This window comes from Gallinula chloropus (genome assembly GCF_964237585.1).
Source record: "Gallinula chloropus genome assembly, chromosome: 2".
Taxonomy (NCBI): Eukaryota; Metazoa; Chordata; class Aves; order Gruiformes; family Rallidae; genus Gallinula; species Gallinula chloropus.
In genome coordinates this window covers 147733522-147758021 of record NC_140086.1, presented here as the reverse complement: position 1 = coordinate 147758021, position 24500 = coordinate 147733522, and the positions used below count along the sequence as shown (strand labels likewise).

The 24500-nt window shown below is 43.2% G+C and overlaps 1 protein-coding gene and 1 long non-coding RNA gene across 3 annotated transcripts in view; one reads left to right on the top strand and one right to left on the bottom strand.

Annotated features, from left to right (window-relative positions):
* Positions 1–21009, bottom strand: part of ZEB1 (zinc finger E-box binding homeobox 1) — a gene marked incomplete at its 5' end in the record, with an annotated part of 120602 nt that extends 99593 nt beyond the window's left edge. For both annotated transcript variants that reach the window (XM_084279915.1, XM_084279916.1), the window contains one exon: positions 20952–21009. In XM_084279915.1, the coding sequence (XP_084136041.1) occupies positions 20952–21009 (58 nt within the window). The remainder of the gene's footprint in view (positions 1–20951) is intronic.
* LOC311205483 lies at positions 20743–21990 on the top strand. The gene is made up of 3 exons (XR_014618154.1): positions 20743–20776; positions 21140–21226; positions 21878–21990. It is a non-coding gene; the product is annotated as an uncharacterized lncRNA (long non-coding RNA).
* Positions 21991–24500: the final 2510 nt, after the last annotated feature.

Below are 24500 nucleotides of genomic sequence, written 5' to 3'. Positions count from 1 at the left end.
AAACTAATGGTAACTTTCAGCTAAAGTTCAAAGAACAAAAACCATGGGAACTCAACTCCCCTGTCCTCAGACAGAAGGAAACCACAGGCCAAACCCATGCCTTATGAGGGCCTTCACATGTTCAACACACTTAAATTCTTTAGGAGCTCAAAACTACAGCAAGGCAGGACAGCAAATGTACATTTTGGTACAGTTTGAAGGAATACTTTACACCAGTGGGCTCCAGGCCTCAGCAGGCAGGCTTTCCAAATTAGTGACACGACTGCAGTGTGGCAAATTGCAGGGGCAGATGAGCTGAAGGACCCCCTACACGGCAGGCTTCTGGTCAGCTAGTCCACCAGGAACTGGGGCTTTGAATACACTTCTGCCCATGCCTTTATGGGCTAAATATTCCAAATCAGACAGCCTTTAAAGCACAAAAGAATTTCATTTATTGCCCCAGGCATTTAGGACAGAAAGAAAAATGTAAGATCAGACATGTTAAGTTTATATTCCTGAATTGTCAACTGTTGGCATTGCTGAATTATATTGCTGCCTCTTTAAACTAAACTGCGTTCGTGATCAACTGTGAAATTAGATCAGCAACACACAGCTAGATTGCCTTGCTGGTCCGTTGGTGGATTTTTAGCATTGTCTAAGTTCTACCAAAATGCTGTTACTTCCTCAGTATTCGTATCACTTAAAGAAAGGCTATTTAATAGCAAGTTTGACTGGCTCTTTCCTGCTCTGCAACTAATTTACTCCCTAGTTTCATACGTCTATTCTATGTCTTCACACTTGGAGCTTACAGAAGAAGTTATTTTGGCCTTTTCGGAAAACCCTAAGAGCAACTAGGGATGTACTACTTCAAAACTAGGTACAAAACAGCAGGTTTATTTCCTTCAGCATTGCTCCCTTAGTTCAGCATTTTCACTTCACAGCTGGTACGGCTGCTTCTCCAAATCCCACCTTCACACCACTAGAAGTTAAAAAAACCACAGCAGATTTGGCAGCCAATAGACTAGCCATTGGAGCATCAGTTACTAGAAAGCCTCCCTTAACATCTCAAGACTGAAACAATCTTGAAAAGGAGAACATAAAGAAAAGAGAAATTCTTACACAGCATGTAGTTTCATAGCCTGACAGAAGAGGAGGGAGGCAGAAATAACAGAAGAAAAGCTGCCATTATATAACAGCGTAAGTGGCATTTTAAAAAAGGGAGGTGTGATTTACCAATTAAAAAAGCCTTGATATTTCAAAAGCGAACATTTGACTGTTGCCTTTTAGTTCTGATTAATACAAGCAAAGGATTTTCTGGTATTATTTACAAGTACCCAAGATTAGTAGATGAGAGTTCATGAACAGCTCTGAAAAACACATACCAGTTTCACTCAAGTACAGTGGAATTGTTCAGAGTTCTGCTATACTGTGAAACAGTAAACATGGTGGCATATATTTGTAGGTGGATATTCTAGATATAACTTTCCAGTTTACAGCCTGCAAGGGTAAAGGAGTCTTAAGATGTGAATTCTTGCTGTAATCAATGTTATACAATTAAAGTAAGCATACAAAGAGACTACAGTCAGATACATAGGCTTCTGGATGCATGTTGGTGACACTAAGGTAGGAAAGCATGACATCCAAAGATGGATCCACATGATCCAGACTACAGCAGGTTGTGATGGGAAGGGGGAGGGCAAACAATCCGAGGGGAACCCACATGAAAAACCACACCATGCTGCTCGGCCCATCTGAGATTCTAAGCAAAATTATCTTGGCAGTGTTGAACAAAGGCACTAAATTTATTCCTTAAAGCAGCAAGAGATGATAATGACAGTAGGATTCCCAGAATTACTCTCCTAGAGCAGTTACCAGTGGCACTAAGCAGACTGGAGGCTGAAAATGTCTCCACAACACATGGAAAACTAGAAAGGATGTGGCTAACAAGGAATGAAAGCCACTGCTGAAACCCTATCAGACTGCTTCCTAACCCCAAATACCTCTTCTGCCCTCCTGCCAGTGGCCACTGCCTCCATAGCACAGACAGCTAACGTGGGCATAGGTCCAGGCCTCCGTACTTCCTTTTAAAATTACTCTGCTGTAGTTCCAAGCTTATGTGTTGGGCTGTGACCTGTGAGGCTGAGGGCTTTTCAGTTGCTTCTGCAATGGAAGCAGGATCCTGCCCTGGCTGTTCATGTCCAGCAGAGGAGCAGAGCAGCTGCTCCACTCCAGCCCAGCCCAGCTCACCTGGGTCAGGCGATGCACCAGGGCCCTGCTCTCCCCAGAGCACTCCTCCCCTCTTCCTAGATGAACTGAAATTAACTCTATTCTCCCTTAAAAAAACAACAAAACAAACGAAACAAAAACACCCAGCTCATCAGCAAGTCTGTGTGAAAGTGTTTTAAATCTGAAAATTGGGTGCTGAGTGAAGCATGCTTTTTTTCCAAGCAGAATGATCAGGGTTTTTTTAAGCACTTATCCACTAAGCTATGAAAAGAGAAAGTAAACAGTGAAAAGTGTAAGAAGATGAAGGGAACTGCGGATTTAACACAGCAAACATCAAGTTTCAACGTTTAGTTTAAAAAACAGAAAAGCACACTCATGCTTTCAGAATGACTCTTACTAGGTTTAGTTAAAAAAAAAAGAGCTATCTCCTTCCTTGAGCTCTGAAGCTAATGATGGGGAGTTCCTCCCTAGTTTGGAAGCCCTTATAAACCAACAACCCCTCCTCCTCTTAGAAAGAAACTTTGCACAGTTTGATTAAAAAAACCCAAACAGAAAAGCCCCAACGAGCGCACATGCAAGGCGGAAAATGCTGGTCGAAGTGTCAGATTAGGAAGTGCTCACCCCACAACGCGCGTGCGGGGGTTCAGGCAGACGTGTTAAGCCGTTTCGGGCAAAGCCCCAGAAGGCGCCGGGTAAATCTACACAAGCTGAAAACCCACAAGTCGGAGAGAAATTTCCCACAAGCCTCGTGTGAAAGACTGCCTCCTTATACTCAAGTCTTTGAATAGTGCTTTTCTTCTGAAACAAAGTGTATGAGGTACAGCGAACAAACTGTAAAGGTAACTAGGCCTTTTGTCATATAGTTCCTCCACCCACTTGTACTTTACCGTACAATAGCTCGTTTACAGATTCAGACCACTCCAGCTCCACACAGAAACAATCCTGTATTGTGAAGTGAATCTACCACAGGAGTAAAATCTAAAAATACTGCAAAAGAAGTCTATAACAATCATTTAGCAGAACTCTATGGTTCTTCCCTTAGAGACAAAGGCTTTCCCAATTTGAATGGGTAATAACAGACTTAGTCACTCCTTACTTGACTATGACTAATAGCCTGCAAAAGCAAAAAATACATATGTACCATACAGTATATGAAGCTGTTCACCTCTTAAAATAAAAAGATGATTTGCACTGAAGGAAAAGTAGTTGTAGGATAAAAATCCATGTTATTTCCTTTCCCATCTTCACTGGGGAGAACAAAGCACCATGTAACACAGCCCCATTTCTGCACGTGCTACCCAAGACAAGCTGTATGTGTTTGTTTACATCAGCAGCTAGGTGCAACAGCTATAAAATAGCTATGGGTAGAACAAATAGCAGATCACATGGATCAACGAGCAGTCTGCCTACTCAGCCCATACATTAACGCAAGTAAATCATGGGAGACCAGCTAGGTTGTTGGGAAAGTCTGGAAGAAAAGACGGATAGCCTACCTACACACTACTTGCACTTTCACCTCACAGAGAATAGTTACTCCATCCCCCACAAGCCACTATAATAGAATAAAGATAAACGCAGGGATTATGCCAAGTTGACCCCAGGCTTTGTTCTTTCCCTCCAAGCACATTCAGTGAAAAGGCCTAAACACACATCTGATTTGACAAGCATTCAGATTCACAAAGAACGTGGTGAAAGTGAAATCATACTTGGGGCATTCATGGGTCCCTATGTCAAAGGTCATTCAGCAGCGTTTCAGCTGCCGCTTGCTAGGATTTAAAATGAACTAGTTTAAAGCCCCATCGCTACAGACACCAACTATAGTTTGTGCCAGCCAAGAATATTTCAGAGCACGCTGAGCAAAATTTAGCTCAGAGATAACATAATATCTGGACAAACATTTAATCGTCACAACTGGCACAGTCTCATCTACAAATGATGAACAATCTTCCTTTTTTGCCAGATTCTTGATGTCACATCTGCAGAATACTGAATTATTATTAGAAAGAAGGTCTGAACAAAGAATGTGTATGCTTTCTCCCTTGAAAAAAAACAACAAAACCAGCACTGTTTTTTCTACCAACCTAAAGGTTGATCAGTTGATTGAAGCAGAAGAAGTCACATTTAAATCACTTAGCTAAACCAGAGAGCTCAAAAGGCTTTATTAAATAACTTTTCATTGATTTTCTCAGTTTATCAAATATCATTCGAGTCTTCCAACCTTCATTAAGGATGTTTAAAGAAGGTGCATTAGAAACTAACTTGAAACAGTAGCTGGCTGGGCAGCTTCAGGGCTACGAAAAGTGGGGAAGCAGCAACTGAAAACCTGCTGAGAAATAACAACAGAGCAGGAAAACAAATGTATTCTTCCAAAGCCTTTGTGAAGTGTGCTCTCAGCTACAGGCAGCACAGTGGTAAGCCCAGCTGTCGATTCAGCAAGCTGCAAGACTGTCACTCCAAAACAGGTCACAGTTCAGCAAACAAGTTGTTATTTGTTTTTACTGCAAATGAAGAGGTCTATTCGCTAAAAAGCTGCATTTCTGAGGCAATGTTTTCCTAGGAACATCTATATGCCTTTACAGCAGTTGTTATATGCCAACATACATCACGTTGCTGGCTACCAGTACACATCAACAGACTCCTTTACTGGAGAAAATATCAAACCTCGCTTTACTACAGTAGGTGGCTTCACAAAAGGATGCTGGTTTGCCACAGCTGTCAAGCAGACATGTTTCAATCACTTTGTTAGCACCCCAGACTTGCCCAAAGTTGAATGGTAGAGCATTAACATCTCGTCCCCCCACCCCTAGTTCTGATGTCAAGGCATTTTGAGTGCATCTTCCAAAAAGCAGCCTCTATTCTTCAGGGCCACCACCAAAGGTAACACACATTGGACACACAACCAGCTGCTTCTCAGGATGACCTGTGTTTAGTGGGACGTGCACCATTACCTGACAGGAATTAGTTGCAGTTCATGCTCTCATCTCATACACTCAGACATCAATTTAAATAACCTTTGGGCAGAAGGCAGCCTTTATCCTTTTGACAAATGGGAAAAAAAACAACCTCTCAAAGAAGCACAAAATGTACTCGTTCTTTATAGCTAAGGAAATAGCCCTTTCAAACCCCCAGATGCCCAATATGACTTCTTCATCTGCATCCTTCCCCAAGAATAACTAAGAACGCAATTTAAATAAAAGATGGACGTCATCTCCAAGACTGAATATTTTGTTCCACAGCCCTTATGCCTAAATGGAAACCCACACGTAACAGGCTTTCCATCCATGTCCCACTTGCACAAATGGAGAAAAATACCAAAAATAAAGACATACTTCTAAAGGGGTTAGGAAAGGAGAAGTGACTAAAAACCCCCTTGTTCTTCCTCACGTGATACTACAAGGATGACAACACAGACATCACAAGGCAAGACAGGCCTCACTTCTCTCCAGATGCCTTCCATCCCCCAGTGGGAACAAAGCACCTTGCCTTCGCAGTGACTGGCAGTTTCTGTTCAGGGTGGTGTGGAAACCCCTCCTATTCTACCATGCTGCATCAGCAAACACATTTGTCATGCTGATGCAGTTATTTACTATGTTTAGAATATTCTGTAGAAAAAGCCCAACAACAAAACACCAGAGGTATTGATTAGATATCAATAGCATATAAGGCAGTAATACCAATATGCCTGGGACGCTGTGGTTTTCCAGAATGCCCTTACAAAACAAAAGGAAATCTAAGGGCAGGCACATGCAAATGAATATGAAAGATTTGTTGAACACATATTTCCTCCAAAGCAGAGTTTAACACTCCCTCCTTGTGCTCATACACTACAGACTGATCTGCTGAGGATTACATTTCAGTCTTTATAAGTTACCCAAATCAAAGAGTTCCCAACTGTAACAGACAGTGTCCACTGGAGTACTTGGCAACAGTCACATTGGTTTTGCCCAACTGCATGAATTGTTCCAAGAAACCTAAACCACCTATTATTACAGCAGAGATAATCATAAGCCTTATTTAAGCTCAAAAACAATGATTTGGCTTTTTTGGTACGATTTTTTTCCCCTTCTCTAAAATACTCTTGTTTGGAAGAGGAGGGGGAAGAAAGAAGGTGAAAATAAACTGTAGCTCTGCACATCTTAGAATACTGAAATTCCTGGACAGCTAGATGAGACAGCATGACAGAGTCCACTACCTCATCCAGGAGGGAGAGCAACATCATACTGATGCCTTTAACATCTCCTAAGAGCCGCTGAGTTCTAGGATAAGGGAAAAATATGAGGCTTTTAAACAATTGTCTCTGAAGCACATCTAAGAGGCTCTTCTTTCTATTCACAGAGAAGAAATCCCACAAAACTGGAGGCACCAGGAGGGATTCACACAGGGCTACAAAATACAGAAAGAGATGGCAACAATCAACCTCTGGGATAACAAAAACACATCCTACTGCAGATACACACACTTCTGTTCTACCATGGGAAACAGCAGACAAAACTGAGGTAACTACGTGGTTCTGAGCTGAACCAGGGAGCAACTTAAGGCAAGGGCTGACCATCAAGTTTCAAGAAAGCAGAACTGAGTAGAGAATTCAACAAAGCATCTTCTTTTGTGTCAAGCACTGCACATTCATTTGTGCAAAGTTTGCTGTATTTTCATATTTTATATGTTTATACTTTACAGCAGAGACATTAAGATCCCTCCTCACTACAATTAACAAACAAAAGACAATTTCTCCAGAGGACATTTTTAAATACCTCAAGTTAAAAGGTAACAAACTCAGAGTATTTAACACTGAATCTGAAAACATGAATTGCCAGGTTTGAGATTTCTTCCCCATGCCATCTCAGGCACTCCCCAGTTCTGTGGCTTGTGACCATAATTACTGTGTCCTAAACTAGGGATTCCAACTCTGCCACACATGACACAGAGATCTTAAGTATCAACCCAAAAGCTGTTAAAATTGAAAGATAATTCCATTTATTAGTAACAAGGCTGTATTTTACTCCTCTATTTTTAAATACAGAGCCTCAACCACAGTAGTTAACTAAATGTTTATTTTCAAACTAGCGGGTACAAGACCTGGTTAAAGTTCTCAAAAATCCCTGCTTCCAATGTCCCTTGCAAAAGGGACATTTGGAAATGGTCTATAACTTGGTCAGACAGACTGACATACCACATCACTTAGCACTGATCAAGAGCAATCGTGAAACTTTAGGAAGCAGTAACAGGAAGTTCACACACACACACACACAGACTATACCATATATCACAAGATTTCTTTTATGAATGTTCGGAATAATTTGGCAAATCCTTTCATACCTGCAGACTTTCCTCACGTGTGGTATCTGAGCCAGCTACTCCACTGTGTTGCCTAATACCACAGAAAACAGCACATAAAGTTATCTCCCAGAAGAACATTTTTCTCTTTATTACAGTTTTCCTTAAATACCTTTGTTTCCTACGTTTCCTTCTGGTTGAGCTTTCAACTGTTTTAGCACCTTGTCTTTGGTATTCTGCAGCTTCCCAAATCTGTTCTGAAAACCAGCCATGGCACAACACTGTAGCTGTATCAGACTAGGTTGGTCCGAGGCAGCAGTACCTTTCCCAGTATGATGTGTGATTATTTTAAAACAGTAAGAATCCCATTAAAGACAAGACTAGTTCTAGATTTTATTCATATTCGTAACTGCAGCTTCCCTAAACTGTACTAATGTGCAACATACCACTTTCAGCAGCGCCAATTAAGTCACAGAAGTTGAAAGATCTATAAAATATGTAGCTACCTCCTCTTCCTGTAAGATACCTCATTTTCTTATTTTTAACTCAAAACGTCTGTGCATTACCTACAAGTGACTACCTCCTTTTCCACCTGTGACTGCAGAAACTAGTGGCTTCTCACTGTAAACCACAGCATCACGTGGGGCAAGGAAAGAGAAGAGGAGGAAAGCCCCACAGATCCTCTCCTAATAAACTAGCCTGGAACATATTTTAGTTGTCACAATCTACAGACTACCCACTGTTTGAGAAAGTTAACTAAGCTTTTGTTTTATCACCAGCTTCCTTCATAAGCAGCTAGTCTTCAGCTTCATTAAAAAGCAAACTCGTATGATCACAGAAACAATTCTGAACTACAAAATAAAAATGCCTGTAAAGTGAATTAATACTGCTGTCAAGGGAGCCGCATCTGTGGAGCTCTGTGGTAAACTGGTCTCAAAATCACTCTCAGTTGTTTCCTTTTTCTTTGGGGGGTGCGGTGCAAGGGGATGACAACACACAGCCTTTATTCTGGGAAAAGGGAGAGAAGTATACATTCTGAGGAAGGGTTTTCCGTTAAGGAAAATCAATTCAAGAGACTGGGAAAGAGTTGGTGTAAAAAGAGCAGCTAAAAGTAGAACTTTGAGGCACATGTTCCATATAACAGATGGAATATACGTCCAGCAGCAGCTTACAGAATGAAAAAAATAACACAAAGGTTACTTAAACAGTAGTCTAATTTTATTTATTACAAGTTGTAATTTGTACATTTTGTTGCTAAAGCATACATTTCCAGTGTCCTCATAGACTGTATCCACACCAACATACTGAGCAGATTCGAGCAAGAGACACAGGCTAAACCACACAAAGAGGTTTCTTTAAAATTAAGCATTTTCAGACAAGTTTTGCATGCTTTAACAATTCCTTCACATTCTATATACCAAATTATTTTTATGCTGATTTGCTAGTTAGTTTGGAAGCCCACAGTTATCAGAAACTTTCTTCATTTCCTGAGCAGATGCAATCCAAGAAGATACTCCATTTAGCATAAATGAACATAGAGCAGCTCTTTTTATGGCCGGGGGGGGAGGGGGGGGGTGGGAGGGAAGCACCTTTTAGAGCTTGCATGCCATAAACCAAACAAAAAGTATTCTTGAAAGCTGTAAGTGGTGGAAGTTAGGAGGGCAAGAGCAGACACTGCTGCTTAGGCGTGCAGTAAACTGCAAACAGTTGAGAAGGTTGGGGTTTTTTTTTGAGTCACCAGATACTTATAGAGAGGAAGTATAGCTGTCAAAAACCTTGATAGGAATCCTAGTTATTTTTTCTGCTACTGTGCTTCTGCACACAGATTTCTGCCTCTGTTTGATCCAGCTCACTACAGCTTTATATTTTATATCCTCCTCCTCCAACATCTGGATTCCCTCTGTCTTAGCCATGTTTCTGGCCCAATTTCATTAAATCTCTATCAGCACATCTTCCAAAAGACTTAATAAACACAACACACTTCTGCAGTGCAGATTATGAAATCCTGTACACTAACCAAAACAAAAGAAACCAAAAATTAAAAGAAAAAAAAACAATACACCTGCATGGTGAAAATGAAACCGAGCCACCACACTATGACTCCTTTCCTTCCCCCCACACACACAGCAATCAGGAATAGCAAATAGTAGTTCATCCATTTATCTCATTGGTATTTCCCTGCTAGAAAGATCTTCAGCTCTACTCTGTACAGCACCTATAAACACTTTAGACAGTTGGAAAAAAAATTAAGTTTATTTTACACCCATTAACATGATCATAAACCAAAAACTACTCTCTCCATCTCTCCAGTACAGATATCCTCCATGGCAGGCTTGTCATTTTTTGCTTTATAATGGAGTCATTTTATTGTATGCAAGAAGCCTTAGGCATTTTGTGCAGCCCATTACTCTTTGCTGCCCACATTCAGATGGCTAATCTGCTATCAGCCAGAAGCTTGACAGACAAAAGGAGAAGGCAGGAAAACAGCACACACGGTTGCGCATGTGCACACACACAGTGTTTGGACAGTAGACCCAAGAACCAACAAGACAAACATTTGATTGCAGTCCTACTTAGTGCTTCTGTGGTTGAAGATACACGAGTTCTTTAAAGGTAGATTGGCTAGGGAGACATTAAAAAAAAGGCTAAAATAGGATGCCTGTTAAGATACAGTAAGGCACAAATTTGGAAAGTTTTGCTCATTAATTGAGCATCTTGAAACTTGATGCTCAAAAAATCTTTCTTTTCTGAGGATTTGCTATACAAGACCTTCAAAATGCTTAAAAAATGGAAAAGAGTTACATGACATAAGGGCTAAGTGTAAGCAATTGCAATCTGTTAGAACAAGACATTCGGCAAGTTTTCAATTTCAGCACTTCTGTTTTCTTACCTCCTCAGAAGAGAACTCATGATTTCTTAAGAGTTATATATTCTTTACCCCATTCCCAAACTATTTTAACACCATACATATCCAAAACCAAACGTAGTGAAATGATTTGCATATCATGCTGCATAACAAGGCGTTTTTAACAAGGTTGGGGTAATTAAACAGAGAAGGCTTACCGCTTCATACGAAAATAAAGAAACTGCACACATGTGCTGGAGTTCTTAACTACTACCTTACTTATTCTGTTCCTGAAGGAAGGCATCTCAGCAGTTAATACCAGCAAAAATATTTTTTGAGCATCAGATCTACAGGCAACAGTTTGCATCAAAAGCCTTGTAAGAACGCTGTCAAGATCATAAGCCTCTGTTGCGCATCATGATCTTCATTCAGCTTAGTCTATTTGTATCCCTTGCAGCTGGACAGCTAAAATTGTCCCTCTTGCGTGAACTGGCTTAGCTCACAGAAACAGAAAGTCTGCCACTAGTTTTAATTACTCACATGCTGAGGTACAAGCCTGGCTCATCCTTTTAAGAAGTCCCTCTCTATCGCTTAACTACCACATCAGCTCTGCAGGCTGATCCCTGAAGGCACGATTAACCACGTGGTAAAATACAGAGAACCATGGCATGTTGTACTGCATTCTGTGTCACTGGAACTATTTCCCTTTTCCTAGGCTACAACTACCCATTCAATTTTGCTTCTATTTCTATTTATTATTCCACTTCTGTGGAGAGTCTTCTAGCATTCTGACTGAAATACAGAATTGATCCTGTCCTACTTCCATTATTTGTTGTAAAACATATTTGGGACTATTGTATGCCAGTCTTAAAATCTGGAAAAAGTTCAAAGCAAACCTTACCACAAAGAGTTCGTCAGAATAGTCTTTTCCATAGAATTAGTCTCTGTGGTTTTACTATCATTACAACACTGTAATGAACGACAAAAGTTTACCCCATGTTACTACAGGGAGCATTCAATCCAGCTTAATAGATTAGATTACTGGATATAACTACTATAGATATACATGTCTACAAAACAAATTCCTGTTGTAACTGCAAATTCACTCTCAGCATTCAACAGCTAGAATGTATCAATAGGTTGTTATAACAAGCCCTCCAACAATCTACTTCCATCTAAACTTTAAAGTTGGGAAGCACAGTGCTTTACTGTTGCCTCTGAGCTACAGACACTCTGAAATCTCCAAGTCTTACCCTGTGGGATGAGTACTTCTCTCCTGTGGCCATCTGCAGCACCTCCTCAACTGCAGCACCATCCCTGCCAGTCCTCTACAACCTTATCTTTCTCTCCCACATGTGCAAGGTAAGAGAGGAAAAAAACACCCACCTACATTTGCATATGCAATTATGGTGTAGCTCAGCAGTGAGCAAAAAAATTACTGGAAGTTGAGAACAGATATGCCTGATGACCACACCTTAGCTTTTCAAATGAAAACGCTTTGCAAGGAAGGGGAAGGGACAGCAGCAGGGAAGGAAGCCAGTCATTACAGCTCCAAATCTGCTTTAAAGTCCTTATTCACCACCTTATGCTCTGTGGGGCCAACAGTACCTAGGTCATTCCTGTGAACAATAACATAAGAATGAATCCAGTAGTATGTGACTAGTTCTATTTTGTTTGAATTTACCGAAGAGCTGTAACACAAATACTAAAGGGAAGAAAAGGAAAGGCTATGGAAAGATACAAACAAAACAGGATGGAAGACTAAGCGGGTTACAGATTCTGAGTAGTACCTCCTTTTCCAGTCTAGAATTCCACATGACTTACAAGTAAACAGCATACAGGAACTTGAGAGAAATAAAATGGACTACAAGGTGGAGTAAGGAAAATCTGATGCATACCTCAAAGGACACAAGGCAGAAATTCCTCAAGGCATTGAGAAAAACTGTCTAAAACCAAGTATGTTTAGGAAAAAGGGATAACTTATCTCCTTCATGTTTTGGGGCATGAAGAAAAATACTACACTAGACTGTGGGAGGAGGAAGGTCTAAGGAAAAAAAAAGCCACCAAAACAGAAAGCCAACCTGCTTGTTTAGGTTAAATCTATCATTTTTGCAAAAAGCAACCTAATTCCTACAATTAATGTCTGTTTTATCTGTCCTTCAGTTTGCACTTTCTCCAATGGAATAGATTTCCACAGGCCTTTTGCAATCATGCCACGTTTGTGATGTTTTCTAATTTAATTTCGCTTTCCCCCATATACACTGTGGACAGATGTCTCTACAAAATGGAACAGAAAACTGCCCTCAGTGTCTGTCAGATAGAATTTGAAAAGGGATGTTTGCTAAAATAATGAAACATTTCACATCACAATATCTGAAGCTGCTCCTTACCGTCACTGGCCCAAGTAGCATTTGATCCTAACAACGTCAGGCATACTAGTTCATAGGTAAAAATACTCTCTACCACGTCAGACTCTTTTAACCCCTTTATTTCAAGTGTCATCCATGAAAGTTGCTCTCAGGATCATGGTAAAGGTCAGGTTTATAATCTATTTATCTTCAGCACTCTTGCCAGCTCCTCCAATGATCCTGATCTAATGCTTGGCTTATGAGAAGCTGAAAAACACAAAAGCCTGCAGAAAGACAGAGGGTATCTGAATCAAATCCAAAAACATATTTAAAAGAAATACAGAAGAGATAGTTAAGGAAGAGCGGTTTCTTTTCCTTCTGATATACTCCAGTATCATATAGGGCTCTTAGCATTTAGAGAAGTAATTTTACATATCCTTCACTCAAGGACTGCTACTTCTACTACAGATCCTAATTGGATAGGATAGAATGTCAGCAGCACAGGATAGAATTTATCTTTTTCACTTTCTCCTCAGCCATAATTGAGTGTGTGTGCCCCCCCCAATACATCCAGAAGAATACATTCATCATTAGACATGTTCATTTGCTTTACATAGTTCTCCAAAAATAGAATGCATGTAGCACATTGAAGGCAGAGCAAGGAGGGAGATGCTACCAAACAGAAAGCAAACATGTGTAAGAGAAGCAACAAAGGATGCCAGTTTTCAGGTTTTAACCTTTGGGTGACAGCAGTTGTTAACCAAACTACTTTGCAGCAACAGGGGTAAACTCCTCACATCAAGGAAATTGTGACAGCTGGGAATGACAGCTGAACAGGAGAGAACTGAAACAGGCAGCTTTCAAACAGTACTGACTTCTCAAAGATGAGAAAGCATATTTTTAGTTAACTTCTGTTGCTCAGAAAAAGCATGTTAAAATAAAAGATATGGTTACATTACAGTAATGGCAGCAGAAACAAGCACTGAGTGAGGCAAAGTAGAAAAGCCTCTTTTCTTCCCTATTTGGGGTTCCTTTGGGGACAAACATACAAGTCTTAAGAACCCTGGTTAATAGGTTCAGCAGTAACCCACTGAAGCATTTGAATCGCTGCCTGGCTGCTCCCCACGTAAAGATACAAACTTAACAAGTTTGTTCTTTCTGCTCTACCACCACCTATCCTGCTAACGTACGAATGTACGCTGTCAGGCACTCACTAACACAAGGAGTCAGATGTATAGGCCCAGATACAAGAAGAGAAGACTCAGTACATATATTTTTACTGCCTGAAAGGTGCTTACATACTGTGATGATGGGGGTAGTATTTTCCTCAGGAGTACTGAAATAGATTTACAAAGCTATGCTGCATTTAACTGCAGTCAGTATTTCATCCATCAAGTCTCACTATTCCTGACCGGGCTTCCCGTTTTCGACTGTAACACAGGAATTGCATAACATGAAGGAGAAAGCAGTACAAAAAACTACACACACAAAGCCCCCTACAGTGTCCCCAAACAAATGCAGTGTTTCAAGGCATCACCTAGTCAACTGAGGTCAAAGTTACTTCCTACTATGACCTTCTCAGGCAGCCAACCAGGGACCACATTCATTGCTTCCTAGAAGGCCACCAAGGTACCAGACCTTTACTGAGAAGCAGACTACTCCCTTCCCTTGTTCACCTTCTCTCCTTCCCACACACGCTCTTTGCCTCACCCATACACCCCTGCTCTCCATGGTGTGCTTGGGCTTTTGGTGCCTTTTCTTCATAGTTATTATTAAAGATTTCAAATAGCATCTCCCTCAAGAAGAGAGAGTCCTTATCGTAAGTGATCTATGACGTGGCCTTGTGACCTGAGCTAACCACACATTTTGCTGATGAAGATACCAGACTGCTCTCCACACCCGCTTCCCCTCCCACCACCCAGGCCCTCCTGGCAGGAGCAGCACCCACCTGCACCCATAGCCACTTCCCACACAGCTCCACCTTCGCAGCAGCCCTGTGACAAGCAGTACCGGTGGCATGTGTTTGTCCCAGTCAAGCAGACGTTCCAGGCCTGATGTTCATTTAGGCATTTTTAGGGAATTTTTGTTTCAAGGAGAACTTAAGCTTTTTTATTTACCTCTCAATCATTTTCAAATATCAGAAACACCAGTCACACGCTGAGACTCTTCTTTAGTCTTTACAGTTCCAACAAAGCCACTACCTGATTAAATCACCTCTGCCCAGACATTAACCACCACACACACGCGAGTAGGGACGCTGATGTTAACAGTGTAGGTGTTACACCAATTCCCCCTTGCTGTGTTTCACATTTGGCTAACTACACATCACTGAACTTCTGGTAGTTTTCGTATTTCCCAAATCTGAAGACAAAATGCTACTTCTCCAGCACATCATTACATCAGCATTGACTATGCAGACAGGCAACATCACTAGTGAAGACACTATCTTAATACCATCTAAAAATGACTAAAGAGTAAGTTTTGTATATTGGCACTTGTTTACTGAAAGTACAAGTACTTAAAACTAATAAATATGAAGGGGTTTAGATACTTAAATGGAAAGAAGTAGCAACAGCTAAATGATACATCTGTTCTTTCTCTTTAAGGCTCTAAAGCAAACCAAATGCACAGATAGTCCCAACAATTAAAAATGGATTGAGACTCAGTCTTGCTCTGGACTTCCTGTGTGACCTTGAGTAAGTCACGTGAGAATTTAGTTCTCAAAAATAACAGGCCTATTATAGCTGCCAGAACGAAGCACCAAAGTTTCTGAGACCCTAGTTGCACACCACGTCCTGCTTCTTTACGCAGAATGGAAAATACCCTACCTGGTAAGCCTTTTTGGAAAATGCAGGTAAGTAGGACCAGAATTTCAGGAATAGTGACATTAAGCACTTCAGAGGTCATCTGGAAGCATACTTTGAAATTTGGTATGAAAGCCTACATAAAACCAGATTTATTTCCGTTTTTCAAGCTCTTGTTTTGTGCATTTGTGGGAAGCCTATCATGTGTAGAATCTTTATGATCTCCAGAGATGCAGTGCATACAGTTAAATATTGGATTTACAGTCAACGAAGCACACTGTATTCTAATCAGCTTGCAATATCAATTAGAGTTCTTGAAATTATTACAAACAGCTAACGACTTGAAAGCAATGAGCTTATATTTTTGGTAAATAATAATGACTTAATTTATAAGTAGGGATTCTTAAGAGCCACTTGGCTAGATACGATAGTTCCAGCAGTTCCTCTGCAACAGAGAGCAGTTGCTCAAAAATCAGTTAAAAACCAAACAACCAAAAAGGCCACAACTCAAGCTCCACAGAAGTTGGTTTTATTTTTTTAACATATCAAGAGTACCATGCATGTTAAAAATGTCTGCCATTCCCTCACTGGCATTTTTAAACCCTATTAAAACATGAAGAAAGGCATTGCACTGATATTTTTTACTTTAGTTCACTCCAGCCTCTCCCCCGACCATAAAACCTCTGTAAGAAGAAATGACAGGTTAATACCACCACCTGAGTCCCAGTGGGGAAGGTGGTAGAGTTTGACTGTGAGACCTGTTCCCCCTGCACTGCCGACGGAGGAGCTGGCTTAGAGAGCAAGGGCCTAACCAAAGTCCGTAACGCTGCTATTAATGGGACCTGTAATAAAGCCCGAAAGACTTGATGGGGAGGGATGGCTGATGTAACAGAAACTGATCAACAGAGAATTTGAGCTGAGCTCACAGAAATCAAATCCTCAGACTTTTAACTATAAACTTTAATCTGAGTGACTTCAATGATAGGGAAGCCCGTGTCAGAGGGAAAGTTTCATCTGCTTGCTGCTTTTCATCAGCTGTTTCAGCAGCATGTTTAGCAGAGTCCTACAAGCAAGGAAAACCCTTTCAGGCAACTAATCACCTTAGAAAACTCTGCCACAAGTAGCTTTAAACACCCTGCTTTACAGCTGTTAAAATAACAAGCACTGATTGCTGAGAGAAAAATGAAGATACAATTACATTTTAAAGTGTATTCCCATTATATTTCAGTAGTTAACATGAAAACAGAAGTACTACTTGTTTATATGAGAGAAGATTTCCCTGGACTCAAACAGTTAATTCAGTTGTCCATGTAGACCTGTTCACTGTGCCTGGAATTTTAACTCGGGCAACATTCCTCAATTCCCAAATTGCAAATTTAAATTAATGCTGGAGTGAAAACATGATACCTAGTGAAAATGAAAGAAAGGGAGGGGGGCAAGAGAAGAAAGGCACAACAAGGAATGTTGTCTCCCAAGCGTCACTGACACCTGACATCCTGCCAGTAGTTAACACCTTGGAGCTAACAGAAATACGCCAAGCTTCTGCCTTATTCAAAGGCACTTATGATCTTCTTACAGTCCTTAGCATTGTAACAAAACTTTATATGAAATGATTCTCCAATAAAAATAGAGAGGGAGGAAATCCAAGTGTAAAGCAACTGAAACAGCACTCTAACAAGTCAATCTACATAACCTTTTAGTAATGAACTCAGTGTAACCACGGGCTTAACAAAAAGCTTGCCTCATACCCCCTCCTCATACATACCTAACAGCACACTTACTCAGTTTCATACGCTCTTCTTTTTACCATTAAATACACATCTGAAGGACAGAAGGCATGCTTATTTTCAGAACATCAATATGAAAGGCTGATATCTTTTTAACCCTCTACCAAGGGAAGTTTTAAATAATTTTATTGGCTTACTGATCTTACAGCATTGCTGAAGAACAGGATGTGTTACTTTTAGTTTTGCTGTTTAATAAGAATTAAGTCAATCCTATAATATATATACGAGAGATGCTAAGCAAGCAACTAATCCTGATCCCACAAGCCAACCCAGAGTTTAAAAACCTTTGCTGATATGGAATCTATTTAAAGTCCACACAGGATTCACATAGTGTGGCAGCAGGGATGACTGGCAAAAATCACATCCCTGTTTCCTCCTCCCCATTTCCCTATCAAAAGAAGGTGAAAAGAGGAAAAGGTAGATAGGAAGAGAGGCTCCTAACCAACCAGTGCTATGTTCCTGCTTTATCAGAACAGTGCTTTCGTCCCAGCACTTCACTAACTCTTTCAGACCTTTTCATGTACTGTCCAGAAGTAAGGACAAGGACAGAGGGTAGTTTTCTTCAGGTATGAAGTGCCAGATTTTCTTGTAAGTGGAGGCTTTAATGGAAGCACCAATCAGCTCTTTTGCTGATCTCCTGCAGGGACCAATAAACACGGTAGAAAAGGAATCAGCACAAGAGTTAAGATAAAACTGCCTTTGCAGCTACAGTTAATGCACCAGGATGGCAGTCCTTAAGTTCTGGCTCCCAAAAGAGGGGGGAGAAAAGGGGGGTGGTGGTGGGGGGGTGGTGGTGGTGAAAGAGAAACAAAAGTTGAGAGTGCAAGAACAGCTGTTTTATCAACAGATAAACAGAAGGAAACTTTACAATATAGTAACTATATACCATAATTCAGTATTATTAAATGGTATGCTGGATGTCAGGTGCAGTCTTTTCCCAATGTACTCCCATTCTGTGGGAAAGGGGAAAAAAACGGCAACTGGAAGAGCATAAAATTGGTTTAGTCTATACTATGAAGAAGCCAGTTACTGAAGCATCTCCTGTATGCTGATCTCTCATTACAGAAGGTACCCATAAGAACAAAGTGCATCTAGAGATTCAGAGGAAAAATGTTTCATGCCTATTTATTGCAAAGGTTAAAGGGTTAACATTTTTCTAGCCATTTTCTTTGGTAAACATTTGCAAGTCAAACATAAACCCACTGCTGAGAAATCTCTATTATCCAGAATCTATTATCTAACTGATCCTGATGCTTCAATGCACAATGACTTGAGTTGGTTTTAATTCCTCAAAAAAAAGGAACCAAAACCATCCTTTAACAAAACATACTATAATTCTACCTTGCAGAACTAGTTCATAAAGGCTCTGAGGCTTTTTACAATAAGGTGAGTGCAGCAGTGAGATCCAAAAGTGATGGAGATGAAAGATACCTGGAATGATACCACGTCTTATACACCTTTTGTTTTCCGCGAGTGATACGTGCTGCAGACAAAACGTTTGGTGCTAAACAGCCTCAAATCTGGTTTTCTAATATTAAGCACAAAGGAAAAACACCGACAGCAAGCTTGGTAAATAAATCCCTCCCTTGAGAACGAAAGCAGCAGACAGGAGGGGGCTGACATGCATGCAGGAGAAAACTAAACACCATCTTTTTTTCTACCTGCACAAGTTGCCATTTGCTGCAGTGATCAAGAATCTCTTTTCCCCGTTGATTTCAAAAGCTAGGTTTTCAGAAGATTTCTCTCTCAAGTCATCTGTTGATATGCTCTAAGAGTACGATATTCGTATCACTGGATCTTTAAGAGAAAAATCCATTTCTTTCCTGTTCAGGTAAACATGTTTACTGCTCCTGCACAGACGCTGGGTGGTTCAGACTCACATGTCACACACATGTCGTCAGCAAAAAGAAAAGCCCCTTTCTCTGATCATCAACATTTTTAATAAGGTAAAGAGAAAAGCACTTTCCAAACTTACCTTTAGCACAGCCAAACCATGAGCTAAATATAAATATTTACACTAGGAGAAGGAATTAACAACGTGAGCGTGCAAACAAATGTACTTGCTAGAAAACGCACGCAGCAAAAATAAGAAAAAGCCTCCTAAGTTCACAGCAATCAAATCAACTCGTCAGCCCCCGGGGAGGCCGTTATTTATCACCACGTTACGCCCGAAACAGTCAGAGAAGAGAAACACCGATCGTGACTCTGATCTATTTCGGAGACCGTTCACTGCGTAAGAAAACACCTCGGATAGCAGGCGAAAGCCTTCCTATCTCTGACCCCGCACAGGAAATGCCACACAAAACCTAAAATTGCCCAGGAAGGTTACAAAATCTCCTGCTTCACGTCTCATTGCGAAGTCTCGCTACGAGAACCGAACTACTTCTCCATTTTCCAGAAAATAAGTAGAGTGGGTGTTACGAGCGTTTATTCAACCCCGCCGTGTACCTTCCAAACGCATCTTAAAGTAACACACGTACCGAAGGAGAAAGAGAAGAAGAAAAAAACACAACCCAACAACCCCACGGCAGCCCTTAAGCCTGAAATGTAAATGTAATTCCTTATATAGACTGCAGCAGTTGGTCGCACACGCACGGAGAGCGGAGCGGGGGCCCCCGGCCAAACCGTTACCACCCATTATTATACAAACAGGTACCTCCGAAGCCAGAGGGAAGGGAAGAAACTTCGCCGCCCGCCCCCGCCGCCCGGGAGCAGCCCTCCCTTCCCCACCGCCCCGGCGGGACCCGGGGCGGGGAGGCAGCGCGGCCGCGGGGCGCCGCCGGGGACCAACTCTCGGCAGGGAGGAGGCGGCGAGAGCGGCGAACGGGCGGCGGGGGCGCCGGCCCCCTCCCGCTGGCCCGGGGCGGCCGCGCCGCGCTGCCCCCGCGCGAATCGCTGCCCGCTGCGCCGTCGGTGCCTCCCCCGCCGCCGCCGGTGGCCGTGCTCCCCGGGTGTGCCCCCCCACACACACCCCTCCCGCCCCCCGGTGACGGCTGGCGTCCCCCACCGCCACCCCCCGAAAGGCGAACGCCAGTCCGCTCCGTGGCGCTGGCCGGGAGCGAGGAGCCGGCCCGCTGCCGGGAGAGCGAGGGGAACTCCGGCGGGCGGCGGAGAAGCGCTCCCGGGCGGGCGTTACGGGTGGGGGGGGGGGGATCCCGCCTGCGGGGCCGCGGAGGGGTGGGGTAAGGGGTGTAAGGCGGGTAGGGAGGCCCCGCTCTGCCGGGGCGCGCAGGTAACAAGTTTCGGAGTTGGGGCTGCCGGAGCCGGCCGGGCGGCGGAGCCTTCCCCGCCGCTCCCCGCGGGGCTCGGCGTCCCCGCCCGGGCCGGAGGGCGGTGGCGCGGCCGGGGAGGGCCCCCCGAGCCCGCTCCCCGCAGCGGCGGCGGGGCGGTCGCGGGGCTGGCGGCGGGGCGTGTGGGGGAAGGCAGCGTGTAACGGTCCCGGACAGGCGGCGGAGTGCGGAGGCACCGCTAGGCGGAGGAGGGAGGCAAGCAGCGAGGCGAGGGAGGCTCCAGGTAGCGGATATAACGGTGCGGAGGGAGCCGGGCTCCCGGCGAGGAGCGGCGGGGGAATTACTTTCGCGCCCGCCCGACCTCCCCCCTCCGCGCTCGGGACGGCTCTGCCCGGTCCCCGCCCCGGCCCCGCCGCCGCCCCAGCGCAGCCGGGCCGCTGCCCCGCGGACTGACTGACCGTTATTGCGCCTCGGGTTCGCCTGCTTCCTGCGCTTACACCTGGGGCCATCCGCCATGATCCTCTCGCTTGTGTCTAAATGCTCCAGTCACCTCCTCCCCCGCCCTCCCCCCTCCCCTCCCCTCCCCCCCCGGACCTGGTTTACGACACTGGGTGGTTTTACTTTTACATCACCTTCCTACACCTAGTGCTCGGCCGGAACCTTGTTGCCAGGGGAGACGGGCGCTTTACGGCAGGACGTTTGAACGGCGGCGGGGGAAAAGTTGCGGCTGCAGGTACCGGCGGCGGCGGCTGAGGCCGGGGAGCTCCCGGGGTGGCCACGGCGCCGCCCGGGGACCCCCGACGCGTCGGGGGGTGCGCTCCCCCGCCCCCCAGCCCTCCGCCGGCGGCAGCGGGGGGGGTCGCCCCGCGGGGCGGGCCGAGGGGGCGGGAGCCCTGGGTGGGGGGGAGGGCGTGAGGGGGCGGTGGGCGCCGGCCCCCGCGGCGGTGAGGGGGGGAATCTTCGCCGGCAGCGCGGCCCGGGAGTTCCGCCCACCCCGCATCGCCGCGTCGAGCGGCCGGCCCGCCGCCTGCCTCCCGCCCCGGGCGGTCCGCCCCGCTGCCAGGTGCCTCCCGCTTCGCTGCCCTGCGGCCTGCTCGGTGCGTGTCACCGGCAGCCGCCAGCAGGTACAGCGGGAGCGGGCGGGCGGCCCTGGCCGGGCTGCGCCCGTGCCGGCCCGGCTTCCTCTCGCCCCTGCGCCCGGCACCTGCCTCCGGCGTTAGAGCGGCGGTGGAGCTGTCACCCCTCGCTTCCCCCGCCTCTGCAGCCGGTCCCCCCCGCGGGCTCCCTTACCGTAACCCGGCCGGGGAAGGAGTGGATCGGGGAGGGCACCGCAGGGGTGTTTGCGCGGGCTGATTCACTCCCTGACGGTAAAATTGCGTTACAGGTCTGATCAAGAAGGAAACAGCTGGACCAAAGTGATGCTGCTCCCACCACGTGTGAAATCTGTCATTCTTGGGCTTTCCTTAATTATACTTCCCGCTTTTACGAAGAGGAGAGGAGGTATAGCATTTTATGTCCAAACCAATAAAAGTGGAAGGAGCCATTTTTTACAGATGATTAATAAGCAGCTTCATTTGGGCTTAATAGACACTTTTAGTGCATTAACAATGAAAACATCAGCATCAAACACTCGTACAATTTTTTTACTCTTGCCTTTCACTTTTCAGGCAACAATTTTTTTTTAAGTTTCCATTTGTTTCTAGGCTTTCTTTTCCTCTTATTCCCTGTCCCCCCCACTTATCCTGAGATAATTCTCTAGAATTGATAGTTCTGTACTTCTGGGGAATGGTTTTATCCAAACAAATTAGATTTCAGTGAAAGCTTTTCTGTTAAGAGGATACTTTTAATAAGTAATTGATACAGTACTGAACTTGAGGCCTTTACCTATCCTACGTTGTCTCTATGTGCTCAGTGTTCACACACTGTAATACATCAGTCATCTCATGGAAGTGGCATATTGTCTCTCTAGAAAATTAACTATCGCACGTTGGTGGTTTGTGGAAGTACCTTGTATCTAAGCCTTTCCCAGAAGTCAGAACAACCAGACATGCTTAAAAAAGAGGTATAGGGCTAAAATAGGTGCAGAGTTACCTAAAGATCTAGAGGGATTTTTTCAAAGTTCATTGTGCTCTCAGAAGTGTACATGAGTCATAGATTTGGGTACTTGTGTGAAAACGGTTGTTGCCCTTTACAGGTGTAAATCATTTGTATAATATCTCTCAAAAAATGGTAAATGTAGGTGTAGTGTTTTTACATTTGTGTTTTTACCCAGTGTGAATTGTCTGCCAAATTCAAGAACAGTACAAAGTGTTTGATGGACTAATAGAATTCATTTAAAAGCATTAAATTTGGTATCTGCTGGGAGTACAGAACCCCAAATACAAAGGTATTTAAGAACCTGAACGTGAAACCAACTACAAGATAACAATTAAATTGATCAGCAGAATTTTGAGTGAATTGCAGCTTTAAGGCAGAATCTCATTTCTGTCCTGTTTGAATAGTACAACCTCCTCACTTCTCAAGTTTTTGTACAGAAGATAAACACAGCAGCAAAACTGCTTACAGACAAGGGCCTGAGGTGTTTCGGAATTCTTGGATGTTTTATCATTCTGTGGATGAATTTAACCCAATATCATGTGCAAGTGTTCATGCTAAGTTTTGAGTTTCTTAAAAATTGTCATGGTTTAGAAGACAGTTGCAAAAATAAAAATAAACCCTAAACCATATCTGTAAATATATTTGTAGATCTTTATTCCCCTGCATGCCCACACAAAATTCCAGGCCCTTCTTTTAGTGACTTTCAGGTAGCTTGTTTTCATGGAGTTTTCTCACTTTTTACCTCTGTGTAAGAATTCTTGTCTCTTCATTTTGTGCAATTTATGTTTCCTAACAGAATGAGTAGAGAAATAGTCTCCTGGTGTTTGTTATTGCTCTTTTACAAATAGCCAGAGTGTCTCTTGGAGCATTAGTCTGTTAAGATTTCCAAGCAGCTCGGAGAAACTGGTGACAACTCTTGCTGCCCATTAGTTTCTGAAGAGCAGGACTGAAACTGGCAGGAGCATCACCAGCTCTACGTTGCTATAGTTTTGATAAATGAGAAGAGAAAACCAAAGTAATCTTTGTATATGTTATCTTTGATACCAAGGAGGTCAAGAAACTAAAAAATGCAGGATAGAGCTCTGCATCAGGTTATTGATTACCTCAATCACTATTCATTCTGGAAAGCATCTCATTCACAACTTGTAAATAGATATGTGGATAAAGTTGATTTTTTTTGTTTTTAAACTTTGATATATTTACTCCAGGCAACTGGGCATTTCACATCTTTGTATACAAAGTTCCCATTATTTACTGTGCTGAAAAGCTTCACAATTAAGGATGCAGCCACTGTCAAAGTGTTTCGACATAATACATTCTTCTAATCCTGGATGCAAACCCACTAGTTAAAATTCCTGCTATCTTTGTAGTGTTCTGCAGTATATGAGCACATTGTATATGCAATTTAATCTGGTGTGTGCTGCAAGAATGAAAAAGCCTGGTTTTCTTTATGGTGCAGAGCTTTCAATCTGACTTTTCAGTCAAGGATGCAGGGATTAATTAGTGTAGTAATTCGGAAAATCTCAGCAAAGCAGTATAGTTTCTGTATCCTCCTAAATGTGGCAGATTTGAGAATATGTTTTGTAAAGGAGGGATTCTAAGACAGTGGTCACCCATAACAATTAGTTTGACTCTAGTGCCATAATTTGTGGGGGAATTTTGGCTACCTAAATAGGCATAATGTAGATGAAATGCCAAATTGCATAGCTGCTGTACTCCTCTTTGAAATTTTTCATTGTCTGAAGACAGGAATTAAATATACCTCAGTAGTCAAACTGGCATATGGATGCTCAAAAACCAGCTAATGATTATTAGACAGCTTTTGCCATTTTAAAAAGTCATGTGTGTTGTGTTAAGGTTTATGATCTTTTGAGCATGTATTATTAAATAAAAGCAATCAGTCCTCTGTT